This window comes from Naumovozyma castellii, chromosome 1 (assembly GCF_000237345.1).
Source record: "Naumovozyma castellii chromosome 1, complete genome".
In the NCBI taxonomy this organism is placed as follows: domain Eukaryota; kingdom Fungi; phylum Ascomycota; class Saccharomycetes; order Saccharomycetales; family Saccharomycetaceae; genus Naumovozyma; species Naumovozyma castellii.
The window spans coordinates 2,959,968-2,983,075 of record NC_016491.1 but is presented as its reverse complement, the minus strand read 5'-3'; the positions used below and the strand labels follow the sequence as shown (position 1 = coordinate 2,983,075).

Genomic DNA, 23,108 nt, shown 5'->3' with positions numbered 1-23,108 from the left:
TGATTAGTGGCCTTTATGTAATTATGATGCTGATGTAATTAAATAATGCATATGGAGAATTATCTAAAAGTATACTTCCTGTTGAACGACTGTTTTCTGTGACGGTTTATATTCCAGATATCTAGCACGCCTCTTTATAATAAATCGACCTGGGTTGATTGATTTACAACCATTGTATGTTAGGTCAAATTGAGGTGCTGATGTATCACACATGATAAGGGTAGTTGGTATCGGATATAAAGTTAAGGAATAATCCAAATCCCAAAAGAGAGGGCGTATATTTGTAGTGAATGGTGAAAGGTGTCCTTGATCCAATATCGTCTTGACAATTTTTCTGGTTTCTTGTACTTTTAAGTTTTTCTGGTCTTTGTCCTTAACCAACTCATCAATCGAAACAGTCTCATCAATCGATATATTCTGTAGTCTTTCTTCTACTTCTTGTAGTCGTTGTTCTCTAGTTTCCTCCACGGTTGGAAAAATTACACTATTTCTCTTGAATCTTTCCACTAGATTATCTCTTGAAATAACGACTTCTTGAGACAAATATGCAATTCTTGTTGGATTGGAACCCCAAATAATATGCTTACAAACTCTATTCATTTTTTGTGTAAAGTATGTGGGGATTGGTTTTTGAGGGAAAATACCAGTTGCACCGAGAGATACCATTGAGCTCCAAGGATCATTAGGACCGGGTATAAAGATTAATGTCGATCCGTTAATGATATTTTCAAAGGTTGATAATAAGCCCGCCAAAGTATCGAAGTTATTTTTATATTGAGTAGTCGCACTGACATTTCTACTTGTCATAGATGCATGAACAGGTACAGAGGTAAATGAACCTTGGAAAATAAGTAATGTTGGAGGATCTTCTTCTAACTTTGTAAATGTTTTTTTCAATGCCTCCAAAGTTGCCAGTTCGTCTAAAAACAAATCACCTCCTAAGATGACAAATCTATGATCTTCTAACTCTTTCTCTAAGAAATGTAATCTGATCTTCAAATCATTATCTAATCTAGCAATATAATTTTCATTTGATGCACCGTGAACACCCAATAAATCCAAGTTACCGATAGCTTCTAGTGTCGTCTCCCTCCTTTCACCTGGTGGATGAGTCATTGAGGTAACGTGGAACTTATTTCCCACTGAAAAATAGATTCCTTCTGCCAATACAATGCAGCCCGGAACATAATACAGCCCTTTAGTTGGGATAGTTTGGGATATTTCAATTTCAATGCTCCCAGAAGGATCTTCTAAGGCCCAATTACCTCTTGTATTTTTCTTTAATAGCCCTAATAGTAAAAAGTTCATACCATCGCGGCCTAGTAGATTTTTAATTGGTGTTATAGACATAAAAGAGGTAATATTTACATTTCCACCCGATTCTTGTAGTTCCTCTTTTAAATGCATCATTGATGATAGAGGATTAAAGGTATCATCATTTTGAAAGTTTTCATTTCTCATAACTCTATCCCTGATTAAATAGTATCTAGTAGGGAAAATTGTGACATTTGTTTGGGTTGTTGGTAGTTTAATAACTGACGTATTTGTGTTTATTGGACAAAATTGGAATTGCATCTTATTGGCATTGTAAGTAAATTTTTGTTGCTCAGATACGTTAATAACTTTAAAATAATCCTTCCAATTCAATTGCTGTTGTTGCTGTTGCGAATGAGTATTATTTTCAGGAAGTTCATCATTTTCAAGATCCATTGGTAAATCACTCTCATTTAGTGGTATTGGAGACAGGGAAGAATTATGTGGAAGCATTAGATCAGAGGTGTCCGAGTTCAAACTTTCATTCTCCTCGAGATTATTGTTATTTGCAGCTCCCGTAAGAAAGTTGTCAAGAGTCTTACCTTTTCTGCTATAATCATTAGTACCCTTATTGTTATCCCTCTGTTGCGTTGATTCCTGGATGTTAGTCTTTTCACGTTCTTTTAACTCGCATACGACTTCCAACACACCAGCTTTATCCACGAACAATCCCCGCTCCTGTTGTTTCCAAACAGATGCAAACAATTCCAAAAAATTTAATGTTTCAGGACTTCTTTTCCAATCAGATCCCATTGTATTGCCGACAAATTCAGCCAATGCAGATAAGCCATCAGATTTAATACTTAGACCATATTTCTTCGACAGGACTCTATAAGCCAATGGTCTTAAGAGAGGGGGTTGAATTTTTACAGGAAGTACTTTCCCAGAGGTGAACATGATGCAGTATAACCTCTTGCTCCTGATATACTGATGACTATATTCTTATATTTTTAACGACAACATATAAAAGTTCCATATCAAGTGTTTACTCGGGATAAATTTTTCAGACGCGTTAATGCTTAAGTTTCGTGTTTATTTGTTTATTCATTTTCAGGTTGATCTTTCAACAACTCAACACTACTTTCATCAATCAGAAAGCCTTCAGAAGAAATCGACAGGATTTGAGAGAGACAGGCAAGATGGTTCTCCAGTCAATCAACGAGTTTTTTAGAAATGTCATTAATGGCGGTTCACAAAAGGGAAAGCAGCTTGCTTCTACGGAACCACCAAAACGAATGCTCAGGAGTAAGAAGAAAGATCTAGGAACCCATACTGAGGGAAAACAACTAAGGAGGAAACGTTTGAAGAGGAAAGGATACAGACAACCAAGGAGAATGGGCTCGATTCTACAATATTTAAGATCTGTGATCCAGACTATGAAGGGGACTGACCATCAAACGAGCTCTTTGACTAAAAGGCATATGGATCCCAGGAGAAGAGAACTTTTGAAGGCACGAGTACTTAAATCAGAAGAGGTTAAAAGGAATCGACTTCAAAATGGACAACATAGAAGCCATCATAGACATAACCATGAGCCAAAGCAGAAACAGAAACACAATCATTCCATCGATCTTGGTGATAAATCCGTGTCCTCTATTGAGCCTGGAGATATCCGACAGGAGTCAGTAATTGACCAGACAGTGGAATTTGCACAATTGAAAGAGAGAATTGGCGAATTAGAAACACAAATGGAAAGTTTGACCAAAGATCTCAACATAGCGCAGGAACGTAATGCGTTATTTCAAACATTACTGGATGACGCCCATTTAGATTCCATTGGAGGGTACATGAAATCTCGCAGAGACATAAAGAACCTTGTCAAATCTCCTTCCCGAATGACGTTAACTCTACCCACCCATCACGACCTGGCACCATTGTCTCCAAAGAGACGTAGCTCGCAAATGACAACGCAACCGCCAGGTAAGCCCCTAGTGACCTCCAGTCCCATCAGGAAACCCATGACAATAGCCACTAACATGTTTTCTTCCCCCATCCATGTCGAGAGAGCTCCTCCTGTTAAGAAAGAGGACCCGGCCCTTCCACCGCCGGTGTTAGAGTACCGGGATTCTTAGGTTACCCCGACCGCCGTCAAATTCTATATAGACATTTTTAATTTAATCATACATAGATTATAATCGTTATATCTACAGTGTATGCAACCGTTGTATCAATTAATCTAGGTGCAAATACTGACCAAAGACTAGGAGGAGGAGCAGAAAACCATTCCTCTCTTTATCCAAGGAAAAAGAAGAAAAAATCAGGACTATGAGTACAGGAGATTTCTTGAGTAAGGGTATTGAGTTAGTTCAAAAGGCTATTGATTATGATACAGCGACACAATATGAGGAAGCATACACAGCATATTATAATGGATTAGATTATCTAATGCTTGCATTAAAGTATGAAAAGAATGCGAAATCTAAAGAGTTAATAAGAGCTAAATTTACAGAGTATTTAAATAGAGCCGAGCAACTGAAACAACATTTGGAAGCTAATGAAAAGGGAAAGGAGGGTAGTGTCGGCACTAATTCATCCAGTAATGGAGGTTCGAAGGATGCTAAGAAGATATCTAATGACGAAGATAATGAAGACAGTAAGAAGTTGAGAGGTGCACTTTCAGGAGCTATTCTTTCAGAAAAGCCAAATGTCAAATGGGAGGATGTTGCTGGTTTGGAAGGTGCGAAAGAAGCTTTGAAGGAAGCAGTTATCCTACCCGTGAAATTTCCTCATCTATTTAAGGGGAATCGTAAACCAACTTCAGGTATCCTGTTGTATGGCCCTCCGGGGACAGGTAAATCGTATTTGGCCAAGGCAGTCGCCACTGAGGCAAATTCCACTTTTTTCAGTGTTTCATCGAGTGACTTGGTCTCTAAGTGGATGGGTGAATCTGAAAAATTAGTGAAACAATTGTTTACGATGGCAAGAGAAAACAGTCCTTCTATCATCTTCATCGATGAGGTGGATGCTTTGACAGGACAGAGAGGTGAAGGTGAAAGTGAAGCAAGCAGAAGAATCAAGACAGAATTATTGGTACAGATGAATGGTGTCGGAAACGAATCAAATGGTGTGCTGGTCCTTGGGGCAACAAATATACCTTGGCAACTAGATAGTGCTATAAGAAGAAGATTTGAAAGGAGAATATATATTCCACTACCTGATTTAGCTGCAAGAACCAAAATGTTTGAAATTAACGTCGGCGACACACCATGTGTATTGACCAAAGAAGATTATAGAACTTTGGGCCAAATGACGGAAGGTTATTCAGGAAGTGATATAGCTGTTGCCGTTAAGGATGCATTAATGCAACCAATCAGAAAAATTCAAGGTGCAACTCATTTTAAAAATGTATCAGATGATGATGAACACAAGAAGTTGACACCATGTTCACCGGGAGATAAAGATGCCATTGAGATGAGTTGGACAGATATTGAGGCTGATGAACTGCAAGAACCAGAACTGACCATAAAGGATTTCTTAAAGGCTATAAAAACCACTAGACCTACAGTTAATGATGAAGATTTGCATAAGCAGGAACAATTTACCAGAGATTTTGGCCAAGAAGGTAATTAACTAATTGTGCCCACACTACGATTCTTATACTTTTCCCTTATATGTATGATATGTAATGCTCCAAAAATAAAAGATGAATGAATAGAAAAACTAACATTGTTAATTAATCAGGTTCTTTAACATGTTTATATAATGTACTCTATACTTCAATTATAGATACTAGTATTGTTCTCACTATCAGTTACTTTAGCACTTTCAATTTTAACTTTTACGATGACAGTATTCTCACCTAAAATAAAAACTCCAGCGTCAGGATTAGTCTTCAATAGCAGACTCTTGTAGTAATTTGATTCCTCTGAATTTGGAGTAATTGCTTTTGCGTAGCCCTTAATAGTGGCACTCATTTGGTTTAGTTCTGCCTGATTCAATTCTTGTAATAAATGTAACAGTTTACTTGGGTGGGTGGGAGATGAGGCCACCATGGGGTTTCCTCTGGGGGTTAATGATGGATCAGGAGTGCCACTTTGTGATAAAGTAGATTTTCTCACAGAGAGGTTATTTGCAGTTATCCAATCATGAAATAACATAGACACGTTGGGGTTCTTAACTATATTTTCATATTTCTCAGTATCAGCAAAAGTAGCAAAGATAATGTAGTCATTTTTACTTGTATCATCCCTAAAACTTTTAGAACAAGGTATATATGTGTAGTTCATTAAAGCAACGGAAGGGATGCAATCGGGGGAACAAGTAGCTAAATGGACATACTTGGACGTTTTAATTAGATCTAAGAGATGGCCTGGATAGTGTTCAGTGCAGGACATATTGTATAATGCAGTGTCGATTTCGTATTGTCTTCTATTAGGGAAGTTTTAGCTCTTAGAGACGTCTGTTCTCAGACCTTAGTGTTAACACTAATAAATTTTGCGAAGGCGCCGGCATTAGATCAGGGAAATTTTCCAAGTTCTTGAATAAGACGGCTAAAAAGTTATTACTGGTTCATTACAATTATTTATTAGTACCCTAGATGAGGGTTATTGATTCATTAAAGTACATAAATTATGCCTTAAGGCTGGTGGGGAGTTTCCTCTTGGGACCGCGAGTTCTTTTCTTGTTCATATGCGTCAAAGAGCTCTTGCTGGAATCGTCCGAGTTCATTGTCGATCTAGAGGAAAATGAGGGCGTTGTCCTACGTCTGTTCAACTCGGATGCACTCGATCCCTTTGTGGCCGGTAGGCTTCCTGAGGATACAGTGGTTCTTAATTTTCGGGCCATAATGACAGCCTCTAATCTATCATTTATGCTGGATGTGCTCGAATTTGTGCTGGTTTCCTGAATCTCTTCCTTCCGCTCTCTTAAAGATTGAGCTTTTTTTAATGCCTCAGGAAGGGATATTTTCCGCTGGGGGACAGGAGGTTTGTTTAATTTCTTTAAGGCTCCCAACTTCTTCAATGCCTCTGGATTCTCCTTTTCTTCAATGTCCTTGTTGGGTTTTATCTTATTCAATAATGGGGCTTTTGCGAGAGCTTCTGGTATTGTAGGTTTTCTTTTAGGTACTTCTGGTTTATAAGAATCTTTAGAGCGTAATTTAGGCATTTCTATTTTGTCGTTTCCAACTTCATCTGACTTTGGAGAAGGATCCGCACGTACAGAACGAAGCTTAGGCATATCCAATAGCTCCTTCTTCTTGGTGGGAACTTTTGGTCTGGACTCGTCTAGTGCATTCAATGTCAATTTTGATGCAGATGTTTCCGACTCATCTGAAACATCTGCATCCTCATTAGATGTTTTCGTGGCTAGTTGCTCTGGTTTGTTTACAAAAGAAGATATTGAATGTTTCTTTATAGGAACTTGTGGCGGAGACGATGAGGATGCGGTGGTTGTGATTTTTGATTTCAAAGCTGAGTTAATGAAACTTTCTGATCTGGGTATTCTTTTTGGTGAACCGTAATTTGAAATAGAGCCAGGTTTTGTTGCCCTGGAAGGTACCTTGGGGGAGCTGTTCGTTTTCAATTGAACAGAATCAAGGTAATCAATGTGACGGGTATCTAGCTTAGGTGATGTATTCAATTCATGGACATTGGAAGTGGTTAATTTGTTATGCTCGAGAGAAGTCAAGAATGAAGTTGGCATGTCATCTGACTTTCTATCTATACGCTTTCTAGGAGGATCTGGTTTTGTTTTTGTAGCATTTGTTCCACCTGTCTTGGTTGTCCTTCTAGAGATCACCTCTGGTTTGGGTTTAAGGTTTACAAGAGAAATCTTCTTCGAATCATATTCAATAATGTCTTCTCCCGAAGAAGGTGGCTCTTCAGTTTCTTTGACCACGGAAGGTCTTGTGGGCAAACTTGGGGGTTCACCTTCACTTGAGGACTCCGATACATCTGTATGTTTTCTTTGTCCTATAAGTGGTTCATCACGTAAATGCAGGGGTTTTCTTGGGGGCAATGAAGGTACATCTGAATCAGTTTCGCATTCTTCATCTTCCCTTTTCGATCTCCTGGAATGTTGTATCTTTTCTCTGGGTTTTCCTCTGCTGGGCAAATGTTCTTCCCTTTCATCAAATTCTATTTTTCCTGATTTTAACCGTTGTAGTAAATAATAATCCTCTTCTGACACTGTAAAGGTTTTCGATTCTTGTCTCTCTGCCGTTTTCATTGATTGCTTGGATTGTCTCTCGGGTGATTTTTGCAAACCAAGATCTTCTAGTGAATAATTCGACTTCTTGGGTGAGAAAGTCTTCTCGTAATTGTAGGCTGATCTATATGCTAGGTTCGAAACAGAATCTTCACTAAGTGGGACATCAACCATGCTACCATCCTCATCTTCTTCGTTCTCATCATTATAGGAGGACGTTAGTTCGATAGGTTTGCGTTTAATTGGCGGTGGTTTCTGTAATCCCCTGTTTGTTCTTCGTGAGTCTAAGTTCTCCACTCTTTGCAAAAAATCGTCCAGTTCCGGATCATTTGAATGAGATCTAGCCATGGTGGGTTTATGTCCGCTTTTGTATGCGATGATAAAGCTCTATTTGGATGGTGAATGTGAAGGGTTATGCGTAGTTGAATATTTCATTGCTGTCAAATGTTTTTGTTTTCGCTCGCTATGACAGAATTTTGTTTATTTATTTCTTTGTTTATTTATTTACTAATCTATTATACAAGACAAAACGGACTATAGACCTTCAAATTTGGTTATGCTGTGAGAGAAGTTTTGACTCTTCTTTGCCATCTTCTTCTTGGACTTGTCATTCTTTTTTGGGGCAGGTTTTGCAGAAACTTTCCTCTTCTTGGGCAGAGGTTCATCCTCCGCTGAGGATTCAACGAGATCTTTATCTAGCTCAGCTATTAGTTCTTCACGCGATAGCCCAGTTAGTTCCTCTTCGACATCTTCATCACTCTCTGAAGTTTCGTTATCGTCAGTACCTTCTTTTTCTTCATCATCCTTATCGGAGAACCCGCTAAAATCTTCACTTTCGCTGTCACTGTCGCTGTTATTGCTACCGCTTTCATCTTCACTGTCATCAAAGCCATCATCCTCCTCCTCATCTGCAGCTACAAATTCCCATATTTTCAACTTATCCATACCTCCAGATATCACCCTATAGTCGCAGTCTAAATCTAAGAAGGTTACCTCATCATACTTACTATGGTTTCTTATTTCAACAATTTTACCACGTTTGGCATCTACTTTATATATATTACCATTAGAGCAGCCACACCAAACACAATTATCGTCTTGTAATGTGGGGACAATGCAATCAACACTTTCACCTTTGCTTATCTTAATTCTTGATAATTGATCTTCCAAATCATTCTTTTCAGGTTTCCAGACAGTTAGAATACCTTCACCCATACCACAAACAATTGTATCACCAACTTGTGAATCTACAAACGTACCACAAAGGATTTCATCCTCTTGATCATCACTTAATAGCACTTTTCTCTTGGTTTCATCATCATCTGGAGCAATCTGGAAATCAGAAGCGTTTGATTCCCTCGCATCCCAATATGCCAAAGTTGTTTGCCCCAAGGAGATAAATTTGTATATGGATCTCTTATCGAAATGGAAGATATCGTTAATGGCATCACCATTATGAATCTTCTTGATGGTATTTTTCAATTCTAAAGTTTCACTGTTAAGCATCATCACGTTCCCATCTTCATCCCCCAATAACAAAAAGGGATGAGCTGTGGCCTTCACCATCTTAGTAATTTTGGCCTTGTGATCTTTTAGAGTTAATTTCTTAACCACTTTCCCCGTCTCAGTGACAGCTTTCTTCAAGACATTGTCTGTACCAATGGAATATACAAATTGTCCATCTGCATCCATACAAATAGACCTCACTGATCCCTTATGTCTCTTAGTTTTCCACAGTAATTTAACCGCCGCAGTATCCTCTTCTTCTTCTTTCAACACATCCACCACGGTCCAAAACTTTTCGGATTCCTTGTCTTCCACATCCTTCTGTTTCCTCTTACGATGAGACTCCACTTTGTTGCGGTCCAAGGTCTCCTGCAAGGCGGTTGGGTCGTACGAATGACAATAGATGTACCCATTAGCCAACCCACTCAACAGGATATGTTTCTCGGGATGGCAGGCGAATTGGAACAGCGGTTCGCCGTACTTGAACTCCACAATGGGGAGTTGCTTAGAAAGTAATTCTTCTTCACCCGAAGAGGCATTCTTCCTCTTGGATTTATTCTTCCTTGCCATCGTGGTGCTGTTCTTGCTAGTACGTCGGTATTGTCTCTTTTGTCTAGAGTAAATATTAGTAAATGTCATTGTATGCTCATCGCTGAAATTTTTCAGATTTGTAGAAAAACGTGAAATTGCAATTGTGGTGTTTAGTCATTGTGGATAATCACTTCAACGAGTATATAAGAAAGCAAACAGGCAAGCTAACACTCGAGTATTATGGATGCTTGACAATGGTCAATACGCCAGGATGACCACTACCAACAAATCATACAAACTGAACAACGATATCACTGTCACACAGGAACAAATCGACCATTGGAACTCCCAATTATCGCAGGTTTCCACGCCGCAGGAGATCCTACAATGGTCTCTGATCACTTTCCCTCACTTGTTCCAAACCACTGCGTTTGGTCTTACGGGTCTCGCTACTATTGATATGCTTTCTCGCTTAATCAGTGCTGATAACAAGATTGTGCCCTTGATCTTTATCGACACTTTGCATCACTTCCCTCAAACATTGGATCTACTTGCTCGTGTCGAAGAGAAGTACTACAAACCTAGAGGACAGAAAGTACATGTTTTCCAACCAAAAGATGTGACTTCGGAAAAAGAGTTTGCAGACAAGTACGGCGACTTCCTTTGGGAGAAGGACGATGATAAGTACGATTTCTTAGTGAAGGCAGAGCCTGCTCATAGGGCCTACAAGACATTGAACGTTACTGCTGTGTTTACAGGACGTAGAAAGTCTCAAGGTGCTCAAAGGTCGGAGTTGCAATTCGTGGAGTTGGATGAATTGAACGGTATTGTCAAGATTAACCCCTTGGCTAACTGGGATTTCAACCAGGTGAAACAGTACGTGGATGAGCATAAAGTCCAATATAATGAATTGCTGGATTTGGGCTACAGATCCATCGGTGATTACCATTCCACGCAACCTGTTAAAGAGGGTGAGGACGAAAGAGCAGGTAGATGGAAGGGGAAGGCCAAGACAGAATGTGGGATCCACGAGACCAGCAGGTTCGCCCAGTTCTTGAAAGAGAAGGCCAATGAGTGAGAGGCTACGATGAGTGTTTATAGACTTGTATTAATACTAATATAATATAATATAATATGTGATGAAATATCGCAGCGCGGATTTATGGATCTTTAAAATAATGGGATAATAAAGAACGTTTGACAGTAATAACAAAAACAACAAGAACAAACACATCAAGGATGGGTAACTTCAGATTCCCCATTAAGACTAAACTACCTCCAGGGTTTATAAACGCCAGGATCCTGAGAGACAACTTCAAGAGACAACAGGTGGCCGAATACGAAGTAACAAGGAAGGCGTTGAAATTTATCGCTAGAAACACATTATTGCCAGCTAGAGCCAGATTGGAAGCCCAACTACGTCTAAGTACACTACCCAATTACACTAGGCCAACGCAAGTGAAAAACAGATGTGTCGAGTCCGGTCATTCGAGGTTTGTGCTAAGTGATTTTAGACTGTGTAGAACTCAATTCAGGGAGAAGGCATTGCAAGGAGACTTACCTGGTGTAAAGAAGGGTATCTGGTGAGTTGATTGGAAGGGCAAACATATATATTCAACGTATCACCATCATGTATATATAAGATAAGTATCGACAAATTAATAAAAAGCTATAATCTTCATTACTTCAAATCATCTATATTAGACGGCACTCTTCCATCAAGGAAGAGAGATCCTTACATATAAAAATGTACTTTCAAAGTAACCATTCATCTTGAGTGTTGTTATTGTAATATTAGTAGTAAAGTAAAAGTAATTTAAAGGAATCAGAAACTAAACTCATAATAGTACACACTTTCTCTTCTTCTTTTCACTCTTATTTTTATTCTTCTTAGTCTTACCGTTGGTCTTGGATTTACCCATCAAAGAAGCTCTGGTAGCACCTTCGAACACTTCTCTCACACCGAACCCAGTCTTGGCTGAACACTCATAGTAACCAGTGGCACCGATTTGATCAGCGACAGATTGTCCATCTGCAGAACTAACAGGTTGTTGACCTTCTTCCCTCAAGGCTTCGATTGTTTGCGGATCGTTTCTCAAATCAACTTTACAACCAACAAGGATAATGGGGACCCCCTGACAGAAATGTAACACTTCAGCAATCCATTTCTCCTGCACATTCTCTAATGAATCAGGAAGATCGATGGAGAAACAAATCAAGACAACATTGGAATCAGGATAGGATAAGGGTCTTAATCTATCATAATCTTCTTGACCAGCAGTATCCCAAAGAGCTAATTCCACACGACGACCATCCACCTCGACGTCAGCCACGTAGTTCTCGAAGACAGTGGGTACGTAAACTTCTGGAAATTGACCCTTGGAAAACACAATTAGTAAACAGGTCTTACCACAGGCACCATCACCCACAATAACTAATTTTCTTCTAATACTAGCACCAGCTTGTTGATTCATTGCTTTGCTATCTTAATTACACTTTATTCCTTTGAATTGTGTCTGTGTCAAATGCACGAACTAAGATTTAATAATCTAAATTAACGCTAGATCTTATTTTTTTGCTTGATCTTGGCCTTGATTTTATTCAGGGCGGTATCAATGGAGGCTATATATGCGTATAACAGAAAGTACTTATTCTATAGTGCTAAGGACAGGACAGCTAGTATGGCTCCTCATCTACGTAAACGGTCGCTCATTATGGCAATCAGTTGCCCATTCATGGAACCTGTTCCTCCTTTGGTTGCTCTTTGTTTGCAGCTTTGTGACGGCGCAGGGTAATGTGTCATTTAGACTGTATGAATATCCTCATAGTCCTGGAACGAGGTATTGATGAACCCACTCGGGTTCTCCCCCCATCGTGGTATGCTCTTGGGTCGTATGTCGTATCCGTAGTTGTTCTGGGGTGTCATTTCTACTTCATTGTCACTTTCGCTCTCATCTTCATTCAAACCATCTGGGTTGACACGGTATTGATATTTGGAATATTCCGGCGGCACCAGTGTTATTACTGTCTGGTCATTCAATAGACAGTAGAGTTTGCTTGTCGTTCCATTGTATGCAATATCCCTTATAATCTTGTCCGTCCTGATGCTTTGGTATGGATGTCCTGGCACCACTATTTTCAATTGCATACGAGTTGTGGGTATTATGGCCCCCTCTCTGATCTTTTTATTGGTTACTTCTTCGTGTGGTTTATATTGGTACTCTTCGTAAGCCCTCTGGAAATTGATATCTTCATCAAATAACTCTCCAGTGTAATAATCCACATTATCAAAAATGGATTCATTATTATCGTCATGTTCCATGTGCGAAGTAGCGGCTGCTCCATCGCGATCTGTAAACTCGATACCGTTTCGATTATAGAGAAGAATAGCACCAACATAGTCTGATCTGTAGTCACATTGGACAGCCACGGAAAAGCAATTCTCATCGAGGGTCTTGATCTTGTTTATTCGGCACTCTTTTGGTACTGACAATCGATAGAATTTGGGTTCCGCTCCCTTGTGTTGATCAGAAAATTGTTTGAGCATGAAGAGACTGTCTCTCTTGTTGGTAATCATGATTATATCATCGTTACAGACTTCGAAATCACAAACTTCCCCCTTCCCATTAAACTTCAATTCATTAATTTTTTCAATTACATTATCTCTCATTCTCAATTTGATTAATTTGTCCAATGTATCAACGTCCCCATTCTTATCCCCAATTTGCAAAACAAAAAAGGATCCATCTTTATCCACAAATACTTTCTCTTTAATATTCGAATTAAATGTATATGAGCATACAAGTTCCGTTAAAATTCCACCTTTTTGAGGAACCAACTCTACCAACTTCAACACATTTTCATAATTTAGTAATAAATGTACATTCGTACCCTCGTGTGGAATTTCAACCATATTAACAAGTTTTGCATTCAATTTATCTACTAGGATATCTGAACCTAAACTTAATATTTTCCCATTACTTAATTTAATACAATCCCATTCTTTCGCATCCAAGTTCACCACAATCATTCTATTGATCTTATCAATGAAACGGAATACTTTATTTACCGAACGAGTAGATTTTAATAGATAATTGGAGTAATTCCACGTCTGGTACTTCAAATTTAAAATTTGTAACCCATTGCTTGTCAGGATAAATAGTCTGCCGTTCTCAGCATCCACTTGAAGATCAATTATGGGTGCACATCTCCCGTCGTGTGTAATCTTGATATCGAATCTCTCATTTTCATAACAATCCTTCTTCAACTGTATCATATGAACTTCATCATGAGTAAATGATATACATTTATCCTTACCGTATTTCCTTAATTGAATATCCTTTTTCGGATTATGTAACAAACGGTATCTCTCCAGTTCAAAGGCAGCATTTACTCTAACATTTGACATTAGATTCCCTTCACGTATAGCGTAAACTGTATCATTTATTAACACTGCGTCTTTCAATTCCGGTATAAATTCAGAAGTAACATTCACATGATGTGGTAACGTAGCAGAAATTGGAGTTATCTCAAGAATGGATTTCTGAGTATAAACAAATAAACGCAGAATGCTGTCTGATGGATCCATTGTATTTGGTATTTCATTTAATACCACGTTGTTAATATTCGTATAATCGTCACCGAGTTTCTGAGTCAGTTCTTTAATTTCCTTGAATGACGACTTTTCATCTTTCTTCAGTAAATCATTAATATTATAAATGATTTGAATTGCCCTTTCTTCAGCATTCCAAATAACGACTATATCTCCAAAACGACACGCACCATGAATTTGCCATCTCGGAGTGAATTGGACTTTATCTACATCAACAGTATGATTCAATAGTGAGACTTGAGGAACGATGAAGATGGATGAAGTTGTAACTTGGACAATAGACTCAGGAGTGAAAAACAATTTTAACGTCTCCTCATTTTCTGTAAATAGAAAATCTTCAACTTCAATTAAATCTGACTCCCCAGTTTTATTAACATTGACGATATACGGTTTTGAAACGGAAAGAAAATCAGTCGAAACTATCAAATATCTGTTTGCATTTTCCTTGTTTTTTTCCTGCTGCTCTTCTTCATCTTCGTAATAGCTAAATAAATTGAGCTTTAAGTTTTCCATAAGATTGGAACAGTCAATTATATGGATTCTCGTATACCGCTGAAATTGAGTTGATTTACAGATAATGCTTGTCTTGATTGCCGGTAGTGGATTGCTAATTTTTGATATAGTGGCTGGTGATGTCAACCATACCTCGGAAGGATCATCACCATAATTCTTGGAGGGTGTGAAAGTCATGATGTTTGTATTTTCTTCGCTGGAACTTGCCAATGTAGTCTTATTGGAAATTGAAGAAAGTGGCGCAATGTTTGATGTCTTAGTTAATTCCTTTATATCAGTTAAATCGAGAGTTAATTTCAACGTCCTCCCAAAACTTATCACAATTAGATCATAGAGAGATACATCGTTTGGTTGATCGATAGCAGGACCCACAGCTTTCACTCCTTTAAATCTTGTTAGTGAATAGAATTGGATATTTTCCTGGTCGTTCATTAAGCAGATACAAATATTCCCAGTGGACATTGATAGTACCGTGCAGGTAGCTGAACTTAGTAAAGAGTTGTCGATACCAAGAAACGCCCCATCAATACTTTTTTCATTCATTTTTTTTAATTTGTCTAGTAAACTTGGAGCTGGAAAGAAGGATTTTATACCTCTTAATGCTCTTATATTGAAATTCTGAAAAGTTACTTCTCCAGACATGATTTGATTCGCAGAAACCTGTGCCACACCGGAATTTGAATATACTAGACATTGATTGAATCCTACTGGTAAGCAGCCGTTTATATTCGGATTCCCATTTAAGTAGGTTACCTGATGAACTTCTTTCGAGTATTCTGAGTTGCTATCCCATTCTATACAAAAGTATACCACTCTTTCGTATCGTATGCAGGGTAGAAACAAAAGGAAATTTGTAGTGGAAGGGTTCGGAAAGAAAGATGCACCTAATATTGTAGTATCATCAAGATATAAATTATTCACCATATAGAATTTGCACATTGAAGAAAACTTGAAAAATTTACAAACACCTTTCTTCTTCTCAACTAAAACAAACTGATCACCATTGGGGTGAGGAATGATCATCCATTCCCCACGTTGTCGAAGATTCCAGAATTGTCTCCCAATAGGGAGTATACTATACAATGTACCATCCGAATGAACGGTTAGAATTATTGTTGTGCCTTCATGGTAAGAATTCCGAATTGGCTTACAATCAGTTATTCTAATATGATTGGATATACATTTAGAATCGCCAGCGACCTGTATCGTGTTATCACCTATTAGCATATATTCTTGTTCAGGCTTCAAATCTTGAGACAAGTCCGTTGAGAAAGTAGTCGGTTTCTTTATTCTAGGGTGTTTCTTACGATGCAATTCATCCTCTTCTTGCTCGGTGAGTCCCGCTTCTTCAAGATATTTGGCCTCATTGCCACTATCGAATGAGATGTTGTCATTCAGTGGGTCGAGATCACTCATCAATTCATCCATATCTGAATCGTCTAATGTCTCCGGATCTTTCATCTGATCTACCAGTAAACGACTCTGGAATATTGATGTGTAACCTGAAGGATCATCATCCCTAAATTCGCATGCTATGCGCTCAAGGTACTTATCTTTCGATATATCCTTCTTGTAGGATCTAATGAAACAAGTCTTCGGCACCATTCCATCAAGCTTGTGGCCAAATTTAAAATAAATTTGCTTCGACAGGAAGGAGGCTCTTTTTAACCCAAATGTTGACGTATAATGTCCAGCAGCTGTATCTGATATGGAAAAAGAATGTGTATTGCTAAAGTTTTTGTTGTTTGGACTGTATTCCTCAGCGTCTTCAAAAGATGGGCATTTATTATTTGTCAGTTTAAGTATCTCATTGAGTGTTTCATCTGGAATTGAATCCATTGTAAAGTGCCGTTATGCAGAGATTTTGAATTCTATCCTTTCGCTTTCCAGCTTGGAGTAGTAGTCGATGTTGAAAGTGGTTCTGCAAATTTAAAATTTCAGAGTAGGATCACCAATTGAATATTCTGTCGCTGGGCATCTGGAAAGATAAAACTATAAGAGAAAAAGCAGAACTATGGTCATGAAGGTGCTCAATTCTAATTTTACATAATATAAAAATGATTCTTGGGAAATTATATTATATATTTATTTTAAGGTTGTTACTTCTTTCATTCACTAAGAAAAATTAAAGAAAGGATATAAATAAATAAGTACTATTCTGTTAAGTTTTCAAAAATCACCTAAAACAACTAAAATATGAGCTTTCCCTTTGTGGGTCTCATTAATGAACTGAGGTGCTCTTTGTTAGGTGAACTACTTATTGCGCTTAACGCAACATTTTTCATTAAAATAAACAAATTGTTCACATCTTGAATCGAAATCCAATAGACGTAAAAAAACCCTGAAAGAATAAACTGTGGTGAAATAAATGACACAGGTAGCTGATGATCATGATTTGGGACGAGATCAAGTCTTGAACAGCGGAGAGCAAAATGGGTACGCGGTCGATACCGCTATAATTCCAAGATTACTACCTATAAGTGAAACTATGGATGCTACACCTAACTCTACCCCATCCAAGAAGAGGAAAAAATTGTTATCAAGCCCAATGAAGAAAATTAGGCTATTGACTAGAAAAACCCTGTTAGAAAGCAATAAAACCGATGCGAAAAGTCAGTTAAGTGAAATTGAATCACCTTTCAAAGAGTTTCAAAACTATATGCTACGCCACTTGTACCAAACGTTACCAAGTCCTGAAGTAACAGTGTACCCGTATTTGAGAGACACGCAACAGGAAATTGATAGAATCTTGAAACAATCTATAATTCAAAAGGAATCACATTCTGCAATTTTGGTAGGCCCTAGAAATAGTTATAAGACGTTCCTTTTAAATCATGAGTTAAATTTATTATCGAAGAAATATAACCGGCAGTTTATTACTATAAGACTGAATGGGTTTGTTCACTCTGAAACTACTGCCATTAACAGTATTGCAACTCAACTGGAAGAAGAATTGACAAGATTGCATCATAATAATAGTACCAGCTCAGCAGAGGAAAGTATCAGTAGTGGTTCCAATACTGAAGTTTTTGAAAAGGTTCTTCGATTATTAGATTCAACAAGTGTCATTTCTAAAGAAGGCAATGATAGCAGGACAACTGGCGGCAAAAATATTACTAAGATAACGGTTATCTTCATATTTGATGAGATCGATACATTTGCCGGACCGGTAAGGCAGACATTATTGTACAACTTATTTGATATGGTAGAACATGCAAGGGTACCAGTTTGTATCTTTGGATGTACAACAAAACTGAACATCCTTGAATATTTGGAAAAAAGAGTGAGAAGTAGATTTTCCCAACGTGTGATCTATATGCCTCAAGTTCAAGGGCTAGATAACTTCATTGAGAATGTTTCTTCAATGCTTACTTTGCCTGCTAAGAAAAATAAAGAGAGCAATTGGTTGACAGAATGGAACACTTGTGTTGAGAAATTATTATCAAATGAAAACTGTCCTCTTTATAAAGCTTTAAAGACCAATTATGAAACATTCAATTCTCTAACTTACTTCAAGAATGGATTTGTTACATTAGTACGGGAAGCCAACAATTTTGAGTCCCTGCTAGAGAAATTGAACGACGCTACGCCTATTACTTCATATAACAGTCAGTTATTGAATAATAGTCTTACCTCTATTATAAGATCATTATCAGATCTAGAATTGGCAATCTTAATATCTTCAGCACGTGTAATAATGAAAACGAAAGACGAAACTACAAATTTCAACCTCTCATATGCAGAATATCAACAAATAGTCAAGGGAATGAATGCCAGAATACCCACTATTGTGCCCTCATCTGAACAGACATCGCCTTTCAGGCAACCAGCGTCCACTTCAGCATCCCCTGTCAAGAACTTCGATCAAACCATAAAGCAATGGAAGAAATCTGATGTGAAGAACATATGGGAGTCCTTATTAAATTTGAATTTACTGATTGAAAAATCTGCTCTGGGATTGAAAGAGACCTCTTTACAGGCATATTTCGCCAATAATAATCATCTACAGACCGCAATCATCCCCTTTGATTTGAGGCCCTATCAATTAAGCGTAACCTTACAAGAACTAAGACGGGTCGTGCCTAGATCCTCAATTTACTACTCCTGGACTCAATTGTAATAACTTTATAAACTGTACCACTATCGTAAATAGATTTACTGTCTATTATTTATCATATATGACAGCAATCGCTCTGCACGAACCTGAAATTTGAGATTTCAGTTTCACCTTTATAGAATAGAATAAGTATAAGAAGTACCATAGCTATATTATACTATACATAGTTAGAGGATAAGGCCGATATCCACTACTGAGGCAGTTCATTACCACCGTATCTCACTCTTTGCTTTCCTTGTTGCAACTGACAAAACATTTTATTCCCAAATTGACAAGGTAACGCATTTTCTTCATCTATTATGACAGAGCCAAATAGCAAGACATCTATTTCCCCTGAAACAGGCCTGCAACAGACTCCCAATGAAATAGCTCCTACCGAATTTAAATACAAAATAGGGAAAGTGAAACAGACACCGACGGTTCAAGTTGATCCGAAATCCGGCTTGAGTTACATTGTACTGAAGGCAAAACCAACTGAAAAAGTATATGGTTGTACCAAATTTGCCAATAATTATAGAGAGGACAAGAAACTAGGTCAAGGTACTTTCGGTGAAGTTTACGAGGGTGTCCACCTTGCCACACAGAGACAAATTGCAATGAAGAAAATATTGGTCAATGTTGAAAAGGACCTTTTCCCAATTACAGCACAACGTGAAATCGTTATATTGAAAAGGTTGAATCATAAAAATATTATTAAACTGATAGAAATGGTATATGATTATGCACCAGATTCATCATCTTCAAGAGCAGCTGAAGTAAAGAGTCTTTCCACGGCTGCCGGGCCACCAGCGTCACCTTCAAAACATTTCTATATGATATTACCGTATATGGTAGCAGATTTATCTGGTATTTTACATAACCCGAGGATAACACTAGAAATGCCTGATATTAAGAATATAATGTTGCAAGTATTGGAAGGTGTCAATTACATTCATTGTCAAAAATTCATGCATAGAGATATTAAGGCGGCAAATATATTAATAGATCATAACGGTATTTTGAAATTGGCAGACTTCGGATTGGCTAGAACCTATTACGGTTCACCACCCAATTTAAAGTATCCTGGTGGAGCCGGATCAGGAGCTAAATATACCTCAGTGGTAGTAACGAGATGGTACAGAGCTCCGGAATTGGTTCTTGGGGACAAACACTATACAACTGCCGTAGATATATGGGGCGTTGGCTGTGTGTTTGCTGAATTATTTGAAAAGAAACCCATACTCCAAGGTTCCTCTGATATAGATCAAGGCCATATTATATTCAAATTAATGGGTACTCCAACAGAGGAAGAATGGAAGTTGGCACATTACCTTCCAGGTTCAGAGTTGACAAGGACTAATTACAAAAGTACAATTGATGAAAGGTTTGGCAAGTGGTTGGATAAGTCAGGTTTAGATTTTTTGAAAGGTCTGCTTGCCTTAGATCCTTATAAGAGATTAACAGCCATGTCGGCAGTTAAACATGAATTCTTTAAGGAGGAACCATTACCATCTACAACCTTGAGCTTACCATGCGAAGAAAGTCATGAAGCAGATATCAAACGTTATAAGGAAGAAACGCATCAAGCGATGTCTACAAAAGCGCCATCTGCACCTCAAGGTCATATTATCGAACGATCACATTCTTCAACTAGGGTTGCTGCACTTCCTAGAGGACCAGTAATGGATAGAAAAATGAAACCGACTGGTCCAAATGAACAGCGACAACCACCTTCTGTATCACATCCAAGGCCCGACTACTCTCGTTATTCTCAAACAAAGCAACAAAATACCGGTAATGGATATGCCGACCCTCATCATAAATACCCAGTGACAAACTACTCACTGAAAAAGCGTCCATACAACAACACACCATCCTATGATTCATATAATAGAGCACCTTTGGAAAACGAGGCAAAACCCCAATCTCGACCATCTGTTCAAAGTCGTTATAATAATGCAACCATCACATTACCACTTCCTAAGGCACCTGCAAGGGCCATTCCTTCAAAGCCGGTTGCTCATCCTGCAACTCCTTCTGCAAATAAGTCTCCTCCAAGAGGGCCTGCAACTTCGAGATATAATAGTTCGATGGGGCGCCCAACTCCGGTAGAGTCAGCCGTTCAAACTACTACAAAAAACAGTAACACAAGGAAAGAAGGTTCTTTATTTGGTAGAGTTGGTGTAAATATAGAAACATCCAATCCACGAAATCCTGAGACAGCATCCAATAGACGAACATCTAATACCAGAATGAAGAGGAAACAAAATTTTGACGAAGATCAGGGAGATTACGACGAGCAAGGTGATATTGCAGATTTGTATTGATTGAAATATATCAACTTTTTTATGAAGGTAAGTACACATATACGCATAAGATAATTCAACATTAATAATTAATAGGTTTGCAAATAGTTCAACCTTATCATCTCTTCTTCTGCTCATGCCGTTATATTCTAGAGGCCGTCGCATATTCATTCATCGAGGTTGAAGATTATAAAGGCAACTTTTGGTATTCATTTGGCATCCTATATTTCCACTGTTTTTGCTTTTTTATTCCATATTTGCGTTATTTATTTTACAAGGTGAAATATATATTATATAATAATGAGTTTGTTCTGAAGAGTGATATTCCCATCATGTTATTAAGAGATGTTCGCAGCATTATGGTTTGTGATGAATTTAACTTTCTATATTTAGGCTACTGGTTCTAATGTAGTACCCTTTTTAATAGTAGCCCAACCAATCAGACGCCAATGCTTCTCAATACGTCTAGAAAGAGCAATTTTTTCATTAACCTCAGTACAAGCTGGGGATGTTAGTTGTAATCTTGCCATATCAGCTTTAACGGCAACGACACGAGCACCAGTAGCAGTAGAACCAATATTGACCATTAAGACTTCATTCGTTTCTAACTTTCTAACCTTTGCTTGTTTTTGGCCATCAGTCTTAACACCTAATAGACGACGTAATAGGAAATAATTAATTTCAATATCTGTGTAAATATTTGGCAAATGGCCTTTTGCACCAACAACTTGACCAACAAGACGATCAGCTCTACAAAGGGTTGGATCGACTTTAGTACCTACACCAATCAGACCACCTGGAACTGCAAACTTCAAATCATTTTGTTCGGCAAATAATGAGACAATGTTAGAGAAAATTGGTTTACATAAAATCTTACCCTTATCATCTTTGGTAACAATACCAGGTCTAATTTCAATTTCATCACCTAATTTGAAGACACCGTTCAAGATGGACCCACCAGCAACACCACCCTTCAAATCATCAATTTCGGCACCTGGTTTATTAACATCAAATGAACGAATAACGATCAAACGTGGAGAGATCATGAAATCTCTTGGTGGAACTGGGATGGTCTTGACAATGAATTCGTTAACTGCATCAATATTATATTTCAATTGAGCTGAAATTGGTACGATTGGTGCTCCGTCAGCAATGGTACCTCTGATAAACTTTAGAATAGATTTTTCATGTTCCAATGCACTTTCTTCACGCATTAAATCCACTTTATTTTGTAAGATAATCACATGGTTTAATTTCATAATTTCAATGGCTGCCAAATGTTCTGAAGTTTGGGGTTGTGGACAAGATTCGTTACCAGCAATTAATAACAATGCTGCATCCATAACAGCAGCACCTGACAACATAGTACTCATTAAAATATCGTGACCTGGACAATCAACAAAGGAAACGTGACGCACTAGTTTATAACGACCCTCACAGCCTGGTCTTTGACATTTTGGTGAAATTTCTTTGTCTGACTTGAATGATCTATAACAATCTGGGGCAGGACAGTCTGGGTTTTGACACTTATAAATCTTTGCGTTGGCATAACCTAACTTAATGGTAATATTACGCTCCAATTCATCCTTAAAACGAACCGTTTGAACACCAGAAATGGCTCTCACTACAGTAGATTTACCGTGAGCAACATGACCAATGGTACCAATATTAATGGTGGCTTGTCTATTGATAATTTCCGCAGAAAGAGGGTTCAGTTTAGAGAAATCTGGATTCTCAGGTTGTTCTGGTAATCCACCACCTTCTTCGAATTCACGTTTTCTTTGTTCTTCCTCGGATTCTCCTTCATCTAGGCCAGTGAAGGCAACCTTCTTCTTTGGTTTTTCATCTTGGTCTTGTTCTTGTTCATCGAAGGCAGTTTCTTCAACGGGGATTTCTTCTTCTGGGTTTAAATCCCCATTAATAATTATACTTGGCTCTTGGTCTTGTAAGTCAGTCATTCTTTATACAACTGGTAATCTGTTTATTTAGATAGAGGGTCCCCTTGCGTGTATGTGTTAAGTTTGCATGTACTAGCATTTCTTTTCATTCACTGCTCTTCAGTCATTTCGACGAAAATTTTTCA

At 38.1% G+C, this 23,108-nt stretch overlaps 13 protein-coding genes across 13 annotated transcripts; 6 read left to right on the top strand and 7 right to left on the bottom strand.

The window, feature by feature from the left end:
• Window positions 1–63: 63 nt before the first annotated feature.
• On the bottom strand, window positions 64–2,211 carry DPB2 (DNA polymerase epsilon noncatalytic subunit; the record flags this gene model as incomplete). The annotated part of the gene is made up of 1 exon (XM_003674403.1): window positions 64–2,211. The coding sequence occupies one exon, from the start codon at window positions 2,209–2,211 to the stop codon at window positions 64–66; it is 2,148 nt and encodes a 715-aa protein (XP_003674451.1).
• Window positions 2,212–2,453: 242 nt separating this feature from the next.
• On the top strand, window positions 2,454–3,386 carry CSA1 (Csa1p; the record flags this gene model as incomplete). Its single annotated transcript, XM_003674402.1, has 1 exon — window positions 2,454–3,386. The coding sequence occupies one exon, from the start codon at window positions 2,454–2,456 to the stop codon at window positions 3,384–3,386; it is 933 nt and encodes a 310-aa protein (XP_003674450.1).
• Window positions 3,387–3,579: 193 nt separating this feature from the next.
• VPS4 (AAA family ATPase VPS4) lies at window positions 3,580–4,884 on the top strand (the record flags this gene model as incomplete). Its single annotated transcript, XM_003674401.1, has 1 exon — window positions 3,580–4,884. The coding sequence occupies one exon, from the start codon at window positions 3,580–3,582 to the stop codon at window positions 4,882–4,884; it is 1,305 nt and encodes a 434-aa protein (XP_003674449.1).
• A 146-nt stretch (window positions 4,885–5,030) lies between these two features.
• Window positions 5,031–5,648, bottom strand: NCAS0A15120 (pyridoxal 5'-phosphate synthase; the record flags this gene model as incomplete). Its single annotated transcript, XM_003674400.1, has 1 exon — window positions 5,031–5,648. One exon carries the CDS (start codon window positions 5,646–5,648, stop codon window positions 5,031–5,033), a length of 618 nt encoding a protein of 205 aa, XP_003674448.1.
• Window positions 5,649–5,883: 235 nt separating this feature from the next.
• BSP1 (Bsp1p) lies at window positions 5,884–7,809 on the bottom strand (the record flags this gene model as incomplete). The annotated part of the gene is made up of 1 exon (XM_003674399.1): window positions 5,884–7,809. The coding sequence occupies one exon, from the start codon at window positions 7,807–7,809 to the stop codon at window positions 5,884–5,886; it is 1,926 nt and encodes a 641-aa protein (XP_003674447.1).
• Window positions 7,810–7,995: 186 nt separating this feature from the next.
• On the bottom strand, window positions 7,996–9,606 carry JIP5 (Jip5p; the record flags this gene model as incomplete). Its single annotated transcript, XM_003674398.1, has 1 exon — window positions 7,996–9,606. One exon carries the CDS (start codon window positions 9,604–9,606, stop codon window positions 7,996–7,998), a length of 1,611 nt encoding a protein of 536 aa, XP_003674446.1.
• Window positions 9,607–9,742: 136 nt separating this feature from the next.
• On the top strand, window positions 9,743–10,576 carry MET16 (phosphoadenylyl-sulfate reductase (thioredoxin); the record flags this gene model as incomplete). The annotated part of the gene is made up of 1 exon (XM_003674397.1): window positions 9,743–10,576. One exon carries the CDS (start codon window positions 9,743–9,745, stop codon window positions 10,574–10,576), a length of 834 nt encoding a protein of 277 aa, XP_003674445.1.
• A 161-nt stretch (window positions 10,577–10,737) lies between these two features.
• On the top strand, window positions 10,738–11,085 carry MRP2 (mitochondrial 37S ribosomal protein uS14m; the record flags this gene model as incomplete). The annotated part of the gene is made up of 1 exon (XM_003674396.1): window positions 10,738–11,085. One exon carries the CDS (start codon window positions 10,738–10,740, stop codon window positions 11,083–11,085), a length of 348 nt encoding a protein of 115 aa, XP_003674444.1.
• Window positions 11,086–11,336: 251 nt separating this feature from the next.
• RHO1 (Rho family GTPase RHO1) lies at window positions 11,337–11,972 on the bottom strand (the record flags this gene model as incomplete). The annotated part of the gene is made up of 1 exon (XM_003674395.1): window positions 11,337–11,972. One exon carries the CDS (start codon window positions 11,970–11,972, stop codon window positions 11,337–11,339), a length of 636 nt encoding a protein of 211 aa, XP_003674443.1.
• Window positions 11,973–12,301: 329 nt separating this feature from the next.
• On the bottom strand, window positions 12,302–16,462 carry MMS1 (Mms1p; the record flags this gene model as incomplete). Its single annotated transcript, XM_003674394.1, has 1 exon — window positions 12,302–16,462. One exon carries the CDS (start codon window positions 16,460–16,462, stop codon window positions 12,302–12,304), a length of 4,161 nt encoding a protein of 1,386 aa, XP_003674442.1.
• Window positions 16,463–16,991: 529 nt separating this feature from the next.
• On the top strand, window positions 16,992–18,743 carry ORC4 (origin recognition complex subunit 4; the record flags this gene model as incomplete). The annotated part of the gene is made up of 1 exon (XM_003674393.1): window positions 16,992–18,743. The coding sequence occupies one exon, from the start codon at window positions 16,992–16,994 to the stop codon at window positions 18,741–18,743; it is 1,752 nt and encodes a 583-aa protein (XP_003674441.1).
• Window positions 18,744–19,039: 296 nt separating this feature from the next.
• On the top strand, window positions 19,040–21,046 carry SGV1 (cyclin-dependent serine/threonine protein kinase SGV1; the record flags this gene model as incomplete). Its single annotated transcript, XM_003674392.1, has 1 exon — window positions 19,040–21,046. One exon carries the CDS (start codon window positions 19,040–19,042, stop codon window positions 21,044–21,046), a length of 2,007 nt encoding a protein of 668 aa, XP_003674440.1.
• Window positions 21,047–21,414: 368 nt separating this feature from the next.
• Window positions 21,415–22,983, bottom strand: GCD11 (translation initiation factor eIF2 subunit gamma; the record flags this gene model as incomplete). The annotated part of the gene is made up of 1 exon (XM_003674391.1): window positions 21,415–22,983. One exon carries the CDS (start codon window positions 22,981–22,983, stop codon window positions 21,415–21,417), a length of 1,569 nt encoding a protein of 522 aa, XP_003674439.1.
• Between the last annotated feature and the right edge of the window lie 125 nt (window positions 22,984–23,108).